This window comes from Erpetoichthys calabaricus, chromosome 16 (genome assembly GCF_900747795.2).
Source record: "Erpetoichthys calabaricus chromosome 16, fErpCal1.3, whole genome shotgun sequence".
In the NCBI taxonomy this organism is placed as follows: Eukaryota; Metazoa; Chordata; class Cladistia; order Polypteriformes; family Polypteridae; genus Erpetoichthys; species Erpetoichthys calabaricus.
In genome coordinates, this window is record NC_041409.2 from 97,967,313 (window position 1) to 97,981,234 (window position 13,922).

At 38.0% G+C, this 13,922-nt stretch overlaps 1 protein-coding gene across 1 annotated transcript in view; it reads left to right on the plus strand.

Annotated features, from left to right (window-relative positions):
• The window catches only part of baz1a (bromodomain adjacent to zinc finger domain, 1A), an 84,956-nt gene that overhangs the window by 49,566 nt on the left and 21,468 nt on the right, over positions 1 to 13,922 (plus strand). The window contains exons 19-20 of the mRNA XM_028822323.2: positions 6,443 to 6,603; positions 12,823 to 12,974. Coding sequence (XP_028678156.2) covers positions 6,443 to 6,603; positions 12,823 to 12,974 — 313 coding nt within the window. The remainder of the gene's footprint in view (positions 1 to 6,442; positions 6,604 to 12,822; positions 12,975 to 13,922) is intronic.

A 13,922-nucleotide genomic window follows, 5' to 3' on the forward strand; every position in this document is an offset into this window, starting at 1 on the left:
ATTGTAACGGGCAAGATAACTAAAATTTAGCCCAAAAACATAGCTTTATTAGTAAATAAATGGGTTATATTCAAGGAACTGCTTGAAGTGAAAACCGGTAGCCACTGTGGACCTCCAGGACTGTAATTAAGGACCCCTAATCTACAATGTAACTAAAATTTGTCTTTGATAAATGAAAGCAGTAACAAGACATATAGAGTTAAATATCAAGTTTCATTATCAGCAAGGACTGAGTTCTAATTAGGAAACTGGCTGGAATGAAAATCTGTAGCCACTGTGGCCCTCTGGCACCGTGATTTAGGACCTGTAAACTAGCACTTCTCTAGCAACTTGTTGGTGTCGCATCCCAGGAGATTTGTCCATGGAAGTAAGGCTTGAGCTCTTTCTTATTTGAGGCTATTTAGTTTTCAGAAGCCACGTGCATCAGCTAGTCCTAGCTAGCAGGTATCCGCTTTTATTTGTCCTAGACCTTATATTTTTATTCTAAAGTGTTTCTTATGCTGAGACTTGATCTGGAAAAATGTGAAAAGATGTGCCTCACTCTTAGCAGATGTTGCCACTGTTCTTTTTCCTGTCGATGATGGTACATGCATGTGTTCTTCCATTTGCAATGAGAAGGACCCAAGGCCTGGTTATGTTGCCGCCAGTTTTTTTGAGCAAGAATCACATTAACTCTTTTCTGACAAGCACACAATTTCACATATAAATCAACATAAAACGTCTGTTGCTGCATGCTGGGGCTGCTGCCAGTGCCTGTTCAGTGTCTCTGGTGGCAGCAGCTCTACTGGGGTAGCTCGATGGCTAGCAGAAATGCACAGTAGGCCAGCTGCCTAGCTGTCTTTGTGTAGCAGGCGGAGTGTGATACAATCTGATTTGTACCTCTTGTCATTGTAAGTGGCAGTCCCCTTAGGTGAACGTTGCTGTGGGCGCATCAGCTAAATTAATATGTTAAGCACGTCAATCACCTGGGGACTGATCTGCTGATGCTGGTAACTCACTTTTGCTTTCGATCTACATCTCCAGATCAAATGCATTAAAATCTGAGTCCATTTAAGCGATAATATGCAAAATGTCAGTATTTTGCTTTGTGTATCTGCGTTGGTCTTTCGCCAGATGTTGATGCCATTATTAAGGTTTTGTATTTTTTTTCTTTTCTTTGCTATTTATACACGTGCAGAGCATAAAGGTCAAATCAACAAAGCGATCTTTCTTTCCAGCAAAGATAGTCGAACTAAAATGTAACTGCAAGTTTTGTCACAGTTTACACCTGATTACCCTCCTTTACTTCCAAATCTCGATAAGTCAACATCCAGCCTGAAAGAGTTAAGGTCTTTATTAAGACTGCGATCAAGGTTCATGACCCAGTGGTTCAAGTTTTTGCATATCAGACAACCCTTAGAATCTCTCTCTTTTGCTTTGTGTGTGTGTATATGTGTATATATATATATATGTGTATGTATAGTGTGTGTGTGTATGTATGTATAGTGTGTGTGTGTATGTATGTATAGTGTGTGTGTGTGTGTATGTATGTATAGTGTGTGTGTGTATGTATGCATGCATATATCATATATATATAATCTCCACACACACCGTGGATGTAGAAAAGAATCACCCCTCTGAAATATTCCCATTTTTTTTGCTTTACAGCCTTAAATGAAAACACACAAACTAATATTTCTTCCTAGCTTTACTTACTCAATGCAATATCTAACATCCAAGTGAAAGATATCACAGCTACAGCTCAGAAGAATTAAAAAAGGTCTTATTGTCAGGATGAGACCAAAATCAAACTATTTGGTCTCAACACCAAACGGTACACCAATGCAGCTCACCATCCACAACACACCATACCTACAGTAAAGCATAGAGGGGGGCAGCATCCTGTTGTGGGGGGCCTGGGCCTCTCATTAGGGTAGAAGGAAAAATGGAGGGGGCAAAATACCGTCAAATTCTTGAGTAAAACCTGCTACCCTCTGCCAGAAAGTTGAAGAAGGGCAGAATGTTCACCTTTCAACACGACAATGACCCGCAGCACACCGCAAAATTGACCACACAGTGGCTGAAGGAAAAAAGTGAATGTCCTTGTGTGGCCAGTCAGAGCCCAGACCTAAATCACACTGAAAATATGTGGAAAGGCTTGAAGATAGCAGACCAGCAACGCTCACCATCCAATGTGAGCGAACTTGAACAGTTCTGTAAAGAAGAGTGGGGGGCAAATATTACTCAATCTAGGCGTGCAAAGCTGATAGAGAAGAATCCCAACAGACTCCACTCTGTCATTAAAGCAAAAAGGGGGGGTCAACAAAATGACATTGACATTGGGGGGGGGGGGGGTGATCCTTTATTAATCTCAGTAGGTCTTGTTTTTGATTTTTTTTTTTTTTTAAATAATTTTTCTGAACTGTAGCTGTGATATCTTTCACTTGGATGTTACAGGTTGCATTGAGTAAGGAAAGCTGGGAAGAAATATTTTTTGTGTGTGTTTTCATTTAAGGCTGTAAAGCAAAAAAAATGGTAATATTTCGAAGAGGGGGATTCTTTTCTATACACACTGTATATTAAAACACTGTCTTGAACGAAAATGGAATTCACTAAGATGAGAACAAGCATTTGAATTGTAGAGGTGTCTCGTCGTTATATTAATATTCATAGCGGTGAGCCACAACTACATTACCTTGGATTATTTTAGTTGCAGTCTATGAAACTGCACGGGCAAACTGACCTACGAGTTGAAGCATCTTGGATATACACAAATCCTAGGCATATTCTGTGCTTGATGTTTTCTCTTGCTTTTCTTTAACCTTAAAGTGCAAATATTTGTAGGTTATCAGGCCCTAAAAACTTGTTGGCATATTGTTGAATTATGTTGTTAAAAATAGAGATCCTAGTTTTAAAGAACATTTTTCATTTTCCATGTTGTCTCCATCAACCAAAGGGATGCTCACAATTCACACTACTCACTTTTAGACAGTAACAGTCCCTAAATAAAGGATAGTAGGCTAGGGGTAAACAACAAGTCTGGATGACCATGAATGCTGACAATGCAGACAGAATCAAGTTATAATTAACTGAAAATGTGTTGGTATTCAAGCATTGGTGGAGAAAGATTAAGGCGGCTTAGGGTTAGGGATGCCTTCCTTGGGAGAGCTGCTATTTAAAAGTTAAGTTTAATTTTGAACAGGAGTGATTACAGTAGCTCAGCTCTCTCAGAAACCACGGTGTGTGTGTATATATATGTATGTATGTGTATATATGTAATGTCTTTATGAAGTTCTGCTTTGTCTTTTACACTTAGTCTTTTAATTCTAAGCACGATTGGACGTGTTTTTTGTTTTGTTTTGTGTTGTTTTTTTTTTTTAAGTCCACTTGTTCCAGGCTGATAATTTCCTTATTTTCTGAATTTGCACCTAGATTATTCTTTTTGTTTTTTGCATTTTTTTTTTCTCTCCAATGCTTTTGAGTGTCTTTTCTCCGCGCTGCTCTTTCCTCTTTGTTTAGTCATCGACGTTTCATCTATAACGTATTGTCTTTATATGCACAGAGAGCCCTGGATCTGTGTGCTCAAAGCCTTTGCACGACTGAGTGCTTTGCTGCCCGTGGTCTTATTTGATATTGGTTGTAAGTAGGGCATGTCTTACAAGAATCTCATGTTCTACGTTCCTGCGAGTCGCTCCGTGGCCAATCTCTTTCGTCTCACGGGTCTAATATATAATATATAGTGTGTGTCTACGCCACATGTAGGAATCTGCTAGAATAAAGTACTTCAAAAAGAGATATTGTCATTGTGAATTTGTTTACAGGACTCTTGAGTTAGTGAAAGATGTACAAAAATTTACTGAATTGATTTCTTGTACACTCACCCACTAAACAAGAAACAACATAAATCATCCTGCTTGTAAGCAGACTTGAACCCTGACAGACTGGGTGTTCTCTTCTCCTTGTATTGATGTTTAATGAACCATACCCTTGGGAAAAGACGACTTCATTATCCTCATTTCAGCAACTTGAGTGTAGATGTGAAGACATACCAATACAGTTGACTTTTAAATTTCAGCCACATCAGCCTTAGTCCATACTAAAATGGGTAAATTTGAAAACAACCAAAAATACAAATACTTTCTGTCCATACTAGCATTTTTTGTATCATTTAAAGGTTGCCATCCACAATGGAGGCGGAGTGGTGGCTCTGAGGCTAGGGATCTGCACTGGCAATCGGAAGGTTGCCGGTTCGAATCCTGTCAATGCCAAAAGGGACTCTGCTCTGTTGGGCCCTTGAGCAAGGCCCTTAACCTGCAATTGCGGAGCGCTTTGAGTAGTGAGAAAAGCGCTATATAAATGCAAAAAATGATTATTTATTATTATTAATGGAAAAAATAAACATGTAAACCTGGCTAGTTGTACATACATGGTTTACCAGCTGTTCGCCCCATTTATTTACGGAGCAAATAAGAAAATGCCAAAAAGACAAGGAAAAAACAAAAAATGACAGATGAAGTACAACTGCTTTGAAAAGTTAGACGAGTACAAGGTTGATAGTACCTCAGAAAATATAAACTGGGATTCCTGCCCAAAATAACCAGTATACTGTATATTGGAGTGTTTCAGTGCCAGCCCTCTAGTGCAGAGTAGTTAGGAAAGGCTAATCCTGACGACAGTATAGAGGAGATCACAAAGGGAACCATCAGAACAAGCTGAAGTTAGTGCCTGATCACGTGACAGGTATGCTTCAGTTTTATCAAAGCTCAGTTTTCCCCCTTCCATAGTGCTACTCGAGACCCAGCATTATCACATTTACACATTTTAGAGGGCATAGTGCTTTTTTAAAAATGGCATTTTAATGGGGATGGAAGGCCTAAACAAAACATTTTTTCTTTCTCATATATGAAGTATAGGGAAAGTATTGGAATCGTCCAAAAATTCCACTTCGGGAGTCTGAAAATATCATTTTTGGAATTATGTCTGTGTGTTTTGTGCATGTTTGTGTGTATATGTAAATACAATAACTTGAATACCCTTTCACTTAGGTCAACCAAATTTTGCATAAAAGAATTAGGTACAAAACATAGCTCAAAAGATGATAGAAACCTATTTCCACTAACTAGAAGTGGTACAGTTCCACTGCCATAAAAGACGATCATCACCAGCCTGAATGACTATCGTCCATTCACACCCCTGTGATCATGAAGTGCTTTGAGAAACTGGTCGGGACTCGCATCATTTCAAGCCCTCCCACCCATGTTAAACATACAACTGTATGCTCACAGGGCAACACAGATCTACAGAGAATGCAATAGCAACAACTCTCAATGCTGTCCTAACTCATTCGGAACCGTGGAGGAGTTCCACTAGGCTGCTTTTTGTAGACTTCAGCTCTGCATGTAATACCATCTTCCATCATAGACTGGTGATCAAACTGACAGATCTTGCACTATCTCACTCCATCTGCTTCTGGATTATGGACTTCCTCTCTAGTCGCTCCCACAGGGTAAGAATAGGACCCCACATCTCCTCCTTAGCCCTCAGCCTTGGCACTGGTTCTCCGCAGGGCTGCACGCAGAGTTCTCTTCTCTTCACTCTTTACACCTATGACTGCACCCCGCACACTCCAGCTGTGGCATCTTCATATTTGTGGATGACATCACCGTATGAGTATGCTTACAAAGCCAAGGATCTGATCATTGACTAAGAGGAAGAAAACGAATATTCAGCCCATTTTCATTGGTGGAGATTGTGTAGAGAGGGTCTCAGACTTCAGTTCCTGAGTGTGCATATAAAGGAAGACCTGACATGGAGCACTAACACCACAAAGCTGGTAAAGAAGGCACAGCAGAGACTTCAGTTCCTGAGGATCCACAGGAAGAATAATTTTCCCTCTAATACTGCTTCTGTCCTTATATTGTTGCTGTATGGAGAGCATATTTGACTTAGTGCATCTGTGTGTGGTTTGCCAGCTGCACAGTATCAGAGAGGAAAGTGCTCCAGGGGGTCATCAGCACTGCCTAGAAGATTATCAGATGCCCTTTCCCATCTCTGGAAGATCCTTACAGTTCCTGTTGCCTTAAAAAGGCCCAGAGCATAATTAAAGATCCAATCCATCCTGATCACTCTCTGTTTGAACTGTTGTCCTCTGGCAGACGTTTTTGGACAATAAAAACATGGACAAACAGATTAAAAAACAGTTCTTACTTAATGGCCGTAACTGTGTTAAATGTTGCTCATATTGCTAAACATTTAATTATTCAATGAATGAATACCAGCAGAGCATGATGAATGTCTTGTATGAATGGCATGTTGTGTATATTCTTATAGCTTTCATAATCCCTTTTTGTTTTGCACTGATAGGTTGGTATCAAATTTCATTGTTTATCTGTAGTGATAATAAAGACCTATGGTATAGTGTTGGCTCCATTTCAGCTTCACAGTTTGTGATGTTTTGTTTCAGGTGATCCTGGAGAAGACATTAAGCCTGCAACCAGTAAATTGAAATGCGCTCAAATTGCCCAGGACGTTCACTCTGCAGAGAAACGCCTTGAAATGCAACTCAGGGACTTCTTGTTGGATATTGAAGACCGAATATATCAGGGAACATTAGGAATGGTAAAGGTGTGTTGAAGCATTCTTTGAGATTTTTATATTTGTGTGAAGTGATGCCTGTGTCATGTTCCATGTACTGTGATGCTTTCACATTGTGCAACATATGGATTGTCAGCTGCTTGAATATATTATCATTATTAGAGTAGTTAGTCTTGAAGCATTATACATGAAGGAAGATTCATTTCAGATTTGATTATGGCCCAATACACACTGACCTGCCCTTTGCAAAGTAGTTATTTGCAGATAACATTGTAAACTGCAAAACAATGACAAATGTCTTAAGTATTGGGATTTGATAAAGTAAATATACTGCACCATATAAACGTATGAAAATATAATTTTATAGTGTCATTGTCACATGTACAGAGTACAAAGTGCATCTCATTGTAGTTTAAATTAGCTGCTGCCCAATCTCTACTCCCAAATAGTTTCTTTCAATTCCTGTCACAGAACTGATGTCCAATGAGTTTGTTTCATTAAGATAAATTCATTTTTGCCTTACTGGGCCCATTTTAGGACCTTTTCCAGTATTTTTTTTTTTTTTTTTTTTTTTTTTTTTTTTTTACCCTCACACTTTATCATAAATTGATTCCTAAGATTGGTATTCAGCATTTTGTAACGTTTTTTTGAATTTAATTTTAGATCTTTAGATCAGATGTCAGCAGTGTTTATTTTTGTGTGTCAAGTGGCAGTTTCACGTTTTGTACAAGAACAGATTTGCAAGTCAAACATTAAAATGACAAATTACACTGTGTGTGTGTGTGTGTGTGTGTATATGTATGTATGTATGTATGTATATATATATATATATATATATATATATATATATATATATATATATATATATATATATATATATAATAAAAACAGACCAGCCAATTAATAGGAACTGTGTCGGAGTGGTGGCTCTGAGGATAAGGATATGTGCTGGTATCCCGAAGGTTGCTGGTTCGAATCCCCGTCACTCCCAAAAGAGATCATGCTCTGCTGGGCCCTTGAGCAAGACCCTTAACCTGTAATTGCTTCAGGGGCGCTGTACAATGCCTGACCCTGCGCTCTGACCCCAAGGGGTATGTGAAAACTAACAAATTCCTAATACAAGAAATTGTGTAAGGCGAAATAAAGAACAAAAAAAAATTTTCTTTTACTGAAATGATCGTTATATGGTTTTTATGGAACGGTCAGTAATCTGCACACATGCCTTTGAGTGGTCTTTGGTCATTTGCTTTCAAGTGAGGTTAAAAATGATCTTCATTTAAGAAAATAGACGTTTGTTCTAATATATGTAGAGGCAAAGGCAATGAACATAACTAGCAAGACACTTTGAGTTCAGTTCTTCATAGATGCCATGTCCATCCTCTGAAAGTGCTATCCCATACAGTATTGTCTGAATGGCAGTGTCGTGCAGGTTGGTAAGGTGAATTTCAAAAGGCCACAGTGCCCATTCACCGAAAAGCCCAATAAATCCATACATTTCAACTTAAATATATTCAAGCTGATAGCGAGCTTGAAAAGAAATTTTGCTTCCTGATCTTGGATGTCTTGAAACATAAGCTTGGTATTTTTCCCCCCAAGTCAAAATGGTATGTATTCATATGCCACATGAAATCGCATTCTCATATTTTATACCTAAAAATTAAATAACTAGCCCACACTTATATTTTCTAATGGAGATTACAGGTTCTGGGGTCCTATTTAAAAAAAATATATTTAGATATAGATATATAAAATATATCTTTAACAGATGCCTCCATTTTTTTTAAGACAGAAAATGTAGTAATCCAAATCATGAGTTTATGCACATATTGCAAAATAGCGTATCTATATCATTGTATGAATGCAAAAAGAAAACCACTGTTTTGAGGTTCAGCCATTTCAGAAAGTAGATTAGCTATGCCACTCATCATCCTCAGCAGAACCCTTCAGCTCCATGAGCATGGATTCACCTTGGAAAATCTTCACCATTATCAATATTAAATGTCAATCCCCAGATGTGAATTGCTCTCTCTGTTTTCAGACCGCCAGACAATAATTGAAAGAGGTCAAACTTATGATGGCTCAGTCTTGCACTCTACAGAAGCTTATTTCTCTATTTCACAAGGATCTTGCCTGTTCTGACTGGATTGATAATGTACGCTTGTGCTTTGGGGAGAGAGAATATTGAACGTGCCCATAGCATGCAATCAGATGACAAGAACTGATCAGACGTTGTAGGCATCCATCCATATTCCTAATCTGCTTATCTAGGCAGGGTCATGGCAGCTAGTGGCTATCCCAGCAACCATCAGGCACAAAGCAGGAACTCCACCTGGCCAGGACGTCAGTCTATATTGCAGGTCAAACATGCACACGTATGTCTTCTGCTGTGAGTAGACATGTGAACAAAAAATATCCTTACCTAAAGAAAATACTGTACATTTTATTATGAATCTTTAATGTCATTTCCATTTTACCTTTGTTGTCACCATCATGCCTCACAAACATGGAAGGCACGTTTTCTTAAACTGAAACCTTTGCTACTCTAAAGTGGACATCTTTGGTAAATTTTTAGGCCTTTTTTCAAAATGGGACCCTGATATGAAATACAAATGCAGGCTTTTTTTTTTTTTTTTTTAATTTGTATAAGATGCTTCACTTTAGAATGCAATTACTTGTAACAAATTAACATATTATGATTATGAAGAAATAATTTGGACTTGAAAAATACCACACTTGTCCTTTAATCTCTTTAATTCTAGTCAAATTTTCTGAAGCTGTTTCATGTATGTTACCACGGGATGAGCGGTAGAGCTCTTAATCTGCTCTTACTCTACACTGACAAAGTATGTGTTTACATTCTCTCCATCTCTTCGTTCTGTACATCTCTTTGATTTTTGTTTTTATTTCAGATAGGGCATTCTGTAAGTTCACAAGTTCCACTGCAGTAGACTTTAAACCACGGGTGTTGAACTCTGGTCCAGGAGGGCCGCAGTGGCTACAGGTTTTCATTCTAACCATCTTCTTAATTAGGGAGCCGTTTTTGCTGCTGATTTCACTTCTTTTGCTTTAAGTTTAATTAACTCGGGCCCCTTTGTTGTTTTTTTCCTTAATTAGCAACCAAATAATAGTGAGACACAAAACAAACTGCCACATGACCAGCTCACCTGTGTCCATCACACAATATCTGCAAGTAAAGAAAGGAAGGTCTCAGTGAGGTTGATCTCTCAGGTCACCAAAACATTTTGACGGTATTTTTAGAAAAACAGAAAATCAATAGTTTTGGAAATATCTGCTGTGGCAGAATGAGAGCAGCAACAGGCCACAGAATTAAATAAAGGGTTTAATTAACAGCAGGAATCGGCTTCTCATTAAGAAAGTGATTGGAGTGAAATTGGTTGGAGTTTGAAGGCCCAATTTAGCTGGTCATCTGTTGGCTTGTATCATTCCTCATTTCTGTTTAGCTGTCATTTAGTGAAGAAAAGAATCGTTTCAGAATACTCTATCCTTAAAAATAGTGCTGTTAAAATGATAGGGGAAAAATTTAATTAGCAGTGAAAACTGGTCACTGATTATGAACAGGGTTAAATTGAAAACCTGCAGCCACTGTGGTCCTCCAGGCCCGGAGTTCGACACCCCTGCTTTAAACCCTTTAGCTAAATATTTACATAAAGATTTTCATTATGCAGTGCAATTTCATAGTGGGACAACTAATCTGGCCCTTGATTAGCTGAAAAACATGCGTGTCCCCAACAAGCCTGCTTTTAGTTTTTTTCCTGAGCAGCATCCCTGGACATATCAAACATTTTAATCATTCTATTTACCTTTGGTTCTTGTCATTAAACAAGTTGAACTGTGTCTTCAGCTCTTTAGCTATACAGCGGTTGTATGGAGCAAAGCACTTGTTCAATCTAAATGTGTCTCAGTTACCCATCACAGCACATTTTTGCCATCCATATTTATTAAGGGCATCGCTGAAAACCAGTTCCCTTCCATGCTTTTGTTTCTCGTTCTCAACACCACCTGCCATTTTGATGGTATTCTTTTTAACAGCTGATGGTTTCTTTGCTTGGGAAGCCATCAAATACATTTTGCATTTTGTCACACACAAGATTCCCTTCGCAGGTTCCTTGTCAATGAAAGGCTTTCCGTGTTAATCAGCTACCTGGGCTTGTAGTTCTCATCCTTTTATTCGTCTAAGGTCCCCACCACAAGAATGTATGAGCCCCCCTCCACCATAGCCCATACTATTTACTGTCTTGTACTTTTGTTGCACTCTTGACAAGGTGCTTTTTTTCGAACTTAACGTATTAACAAAAGCATATTTATTCTACTATATGGAATTATTACAGCAATTCAAAATAGGCTGTTTTTATTAAAGAAGTTATTTTTATTAGCACTTGAATTTCTTAATCACAGTAAAAAAACTAGTAGACATTTTTTGGTAAAAATAATAACTAGTAACTACCAAAATACAGAAGTTGTCACTGCAGGTATTTTTTAATAACAAAAGCTGCTCACTAATCACCTGGCTTAAGTATTAAACATTGTATGCTTAATTTTAAAAAAAGAAGTCTGAAAATATAAATTTAAAAGTAATTTTTTCAGCACTGCAGCATTTCCATCAGTGATGGCCACATTTAACACGAGTGGAAATGCAAAACCATTTTCTCTCCACATGTTTGACAGTCAACTCTGCAGAGGAGACAAAAGCATTATGTAGTGCAGTGGCAGCAGTCGGGCAAGCTGCAGAAAGGTTGCCAGTCTTGACACTTGTGTAGCTTAAAAGTGAGCGCAGTGGTAAAGTCAAGCTACCATTTCCTTCATGAGACTATCAAATCTTTGTCCTCTAAAAGTTAGTGTTTTATTAGGATAATTCGAAAAGGAGTCAAGTATTGGGCAAAGTGTGTTTTTCTGTATGTGTGGATTTCTGTGAACAGCAATGCAATATGATGCTACGATCAGGTCTGGGCAGAAGAAGGAGGTAAGCAAATAGATTGATGAGTAGATGAGAAAAAAACATCCTTCTCAGTGTACTATAAAAGATTGTAATTTAGAATTAGAGTGAAAAGATGCATTTTAGTGTCGTCCTCTGAATCATTAATACTGGCCATAAAAATACCCAACGATGCACCATTTACTGTATTATGTACTAGGGTGCTTCCCTCGCCAACCCCCCTGCCTACGCTACGCACCAGCAACTTCGCGTCTCCGCCGCTCACATGTGGATTTCATTTTCACAAAACAACAAATCTATTAATTCTTATGAATACACCTTTTTTGGGAAGAAACACTACTTTTCCCCTGATGGCAGCACGAATTAGATGATCTACAAGTCTCCGAAGTAAAGTTTAAATCTGAACAATATATTCACTCTCAATTTCACGGAGTAATAATTTCCATTTGTTAGCGCTAATGCGATCTTTACTATCCTTTTTTTTTTGAGACTTTCGAATTTTCATACTTACACATGCAGACCAGGTTAGAGATAATGTATCGCGCCAACATTTTTTGAATTCTTTACGACATTCTACTTTGTCATCTACTCTTATTTCTGTCCCTGGGCGTTTTTACTAAATCTCTTGGCACAAAGTCTCATTTTGCGGGATGTGAAAGTGTCTCTCTGAGAAAGTCTCGTCTCGTCTCTCTCCAAGATTTTTTTATTATAATAGATGTGGCAGAGTAGACAGGGACCCATATCCTACCCATTTATGTATTAAAGGATTAAAAGTTATTGTGCTTTTTCTGTTTGATACACCTTTTTTTTTTTTTAAACTTGCCTTATGCAGGCTTTGTTTTGACATGTGCATGATGTGGCCATTGTGTTCTGCACGTAACTTTATTCTTAAAAGCCTCTCGGCATCGCCATCGTTGTTAAACCGATGCTTTGATGTCATCCCCCTAACAGGTAACTCATAAAGGCAGAACATTATTGATCAGAAATAGTACAGCACATGAAAAAGCACAGTTAATATCCCTGTTTTAACTGGTAATCTGAACAACACAAGTGGAGTTTCACCCCATTTTAGTCGCATTAAGGTGTGGAATTTATTTTCTTTTATCCCATCTTTGGTTGAGCAATACAATTATTAGTAACTTGAGTGTGGGACAATGGATGTGAGCTGCAGCCCCATGCAGTTTCTGCGTACTCTTCCGAATTGTTCAGACATTTTGATTTTTTTCTTTTAATTGAAGTATAAACACTGAAAGAGATAAAGAGGTCTAATTTACTTCCTCTGTTCTTTTTGGTAGGCAGTGGATAGACAACTCTGGAAGACATCTCTGGAAAGCGGCCAGTATGACCTTCTAAGCACTGACTCCAAGGAAAATGGATTTGTAAAAACTGAAAATTGTGAAATTGAGGAAATGGAAATTGAAAATGTTAAAGTTGGGACCAAAGATAGGTGAGCTAGTAAAACCCAATTTTCATTTTTCCATTGTAAAATGTTAGAGACTTGAAATGTTAATTAGAAAGTCTGTTCCAGATTTTTTTCAAAATTGGTTCTCATTCACATATTCACCTGATGTACTGCAAGATATTCAAAGGCATGCAGTTAAGCTTAAGATGATGCATCCATTAAACTTGACTGCTAGCCTGAATATCAGCGTCTATCCACCACAAGTCCTATAGCTCTAATAAATAATAATAAGGCCTAATAAATGCACCCACCTTGAATAAAATGATAACCGTACTCAGTACTGTCTCTACAGAAAGAAACAATAATTCAGTTTCTGTCGTATCTGCACATGTGCTTGCTGGAGGAGCAGGAGTTATAATGTCTCACTTTATATCATTCCTTTTTGATTAGATTTTTTTACTACACAGATTGAAACATTTCTGTATTAAAGTAGATTATCTTCCTCTCAGACTCTGTAAAGAATGTAGTGATGAGAAAGAATGTTTTGGGGAGGAATTCAAACTTTACTATTTTTGTATTGAGCATAATGTGCAAATTTTGTATATATGTGTATTTTTTGTAATTCCTCTCCCTCCTAAAATTCCAGTTATGGAATTTCAGATCCACTTACTTTGTATCATATGTCGAGCCTGGATTTTTCAGCCTTGTCCCAAGTTGCTAGGTGTGATTTTTTTGTGTTTTGGTTCCCCCCCCCATCAATATGTGTTTAAATATCTGTATTATTGTATAAAAAAAAAAAAAATCTTGGGAGGGAGACTAGGGAGATGAGACGTGATCTTCTCAGAAGACAATTTGACTTCACGCGAGACAACATTTAAAACAAGTTCACGGACATCTAACCTAGCAGTTGTTGGAATGCTTTTGGCAGACAAACTTCATGTACTCCCAACTCTTATAGAAAACGACAAGCAGAACACGCAACTCACCAGCAGC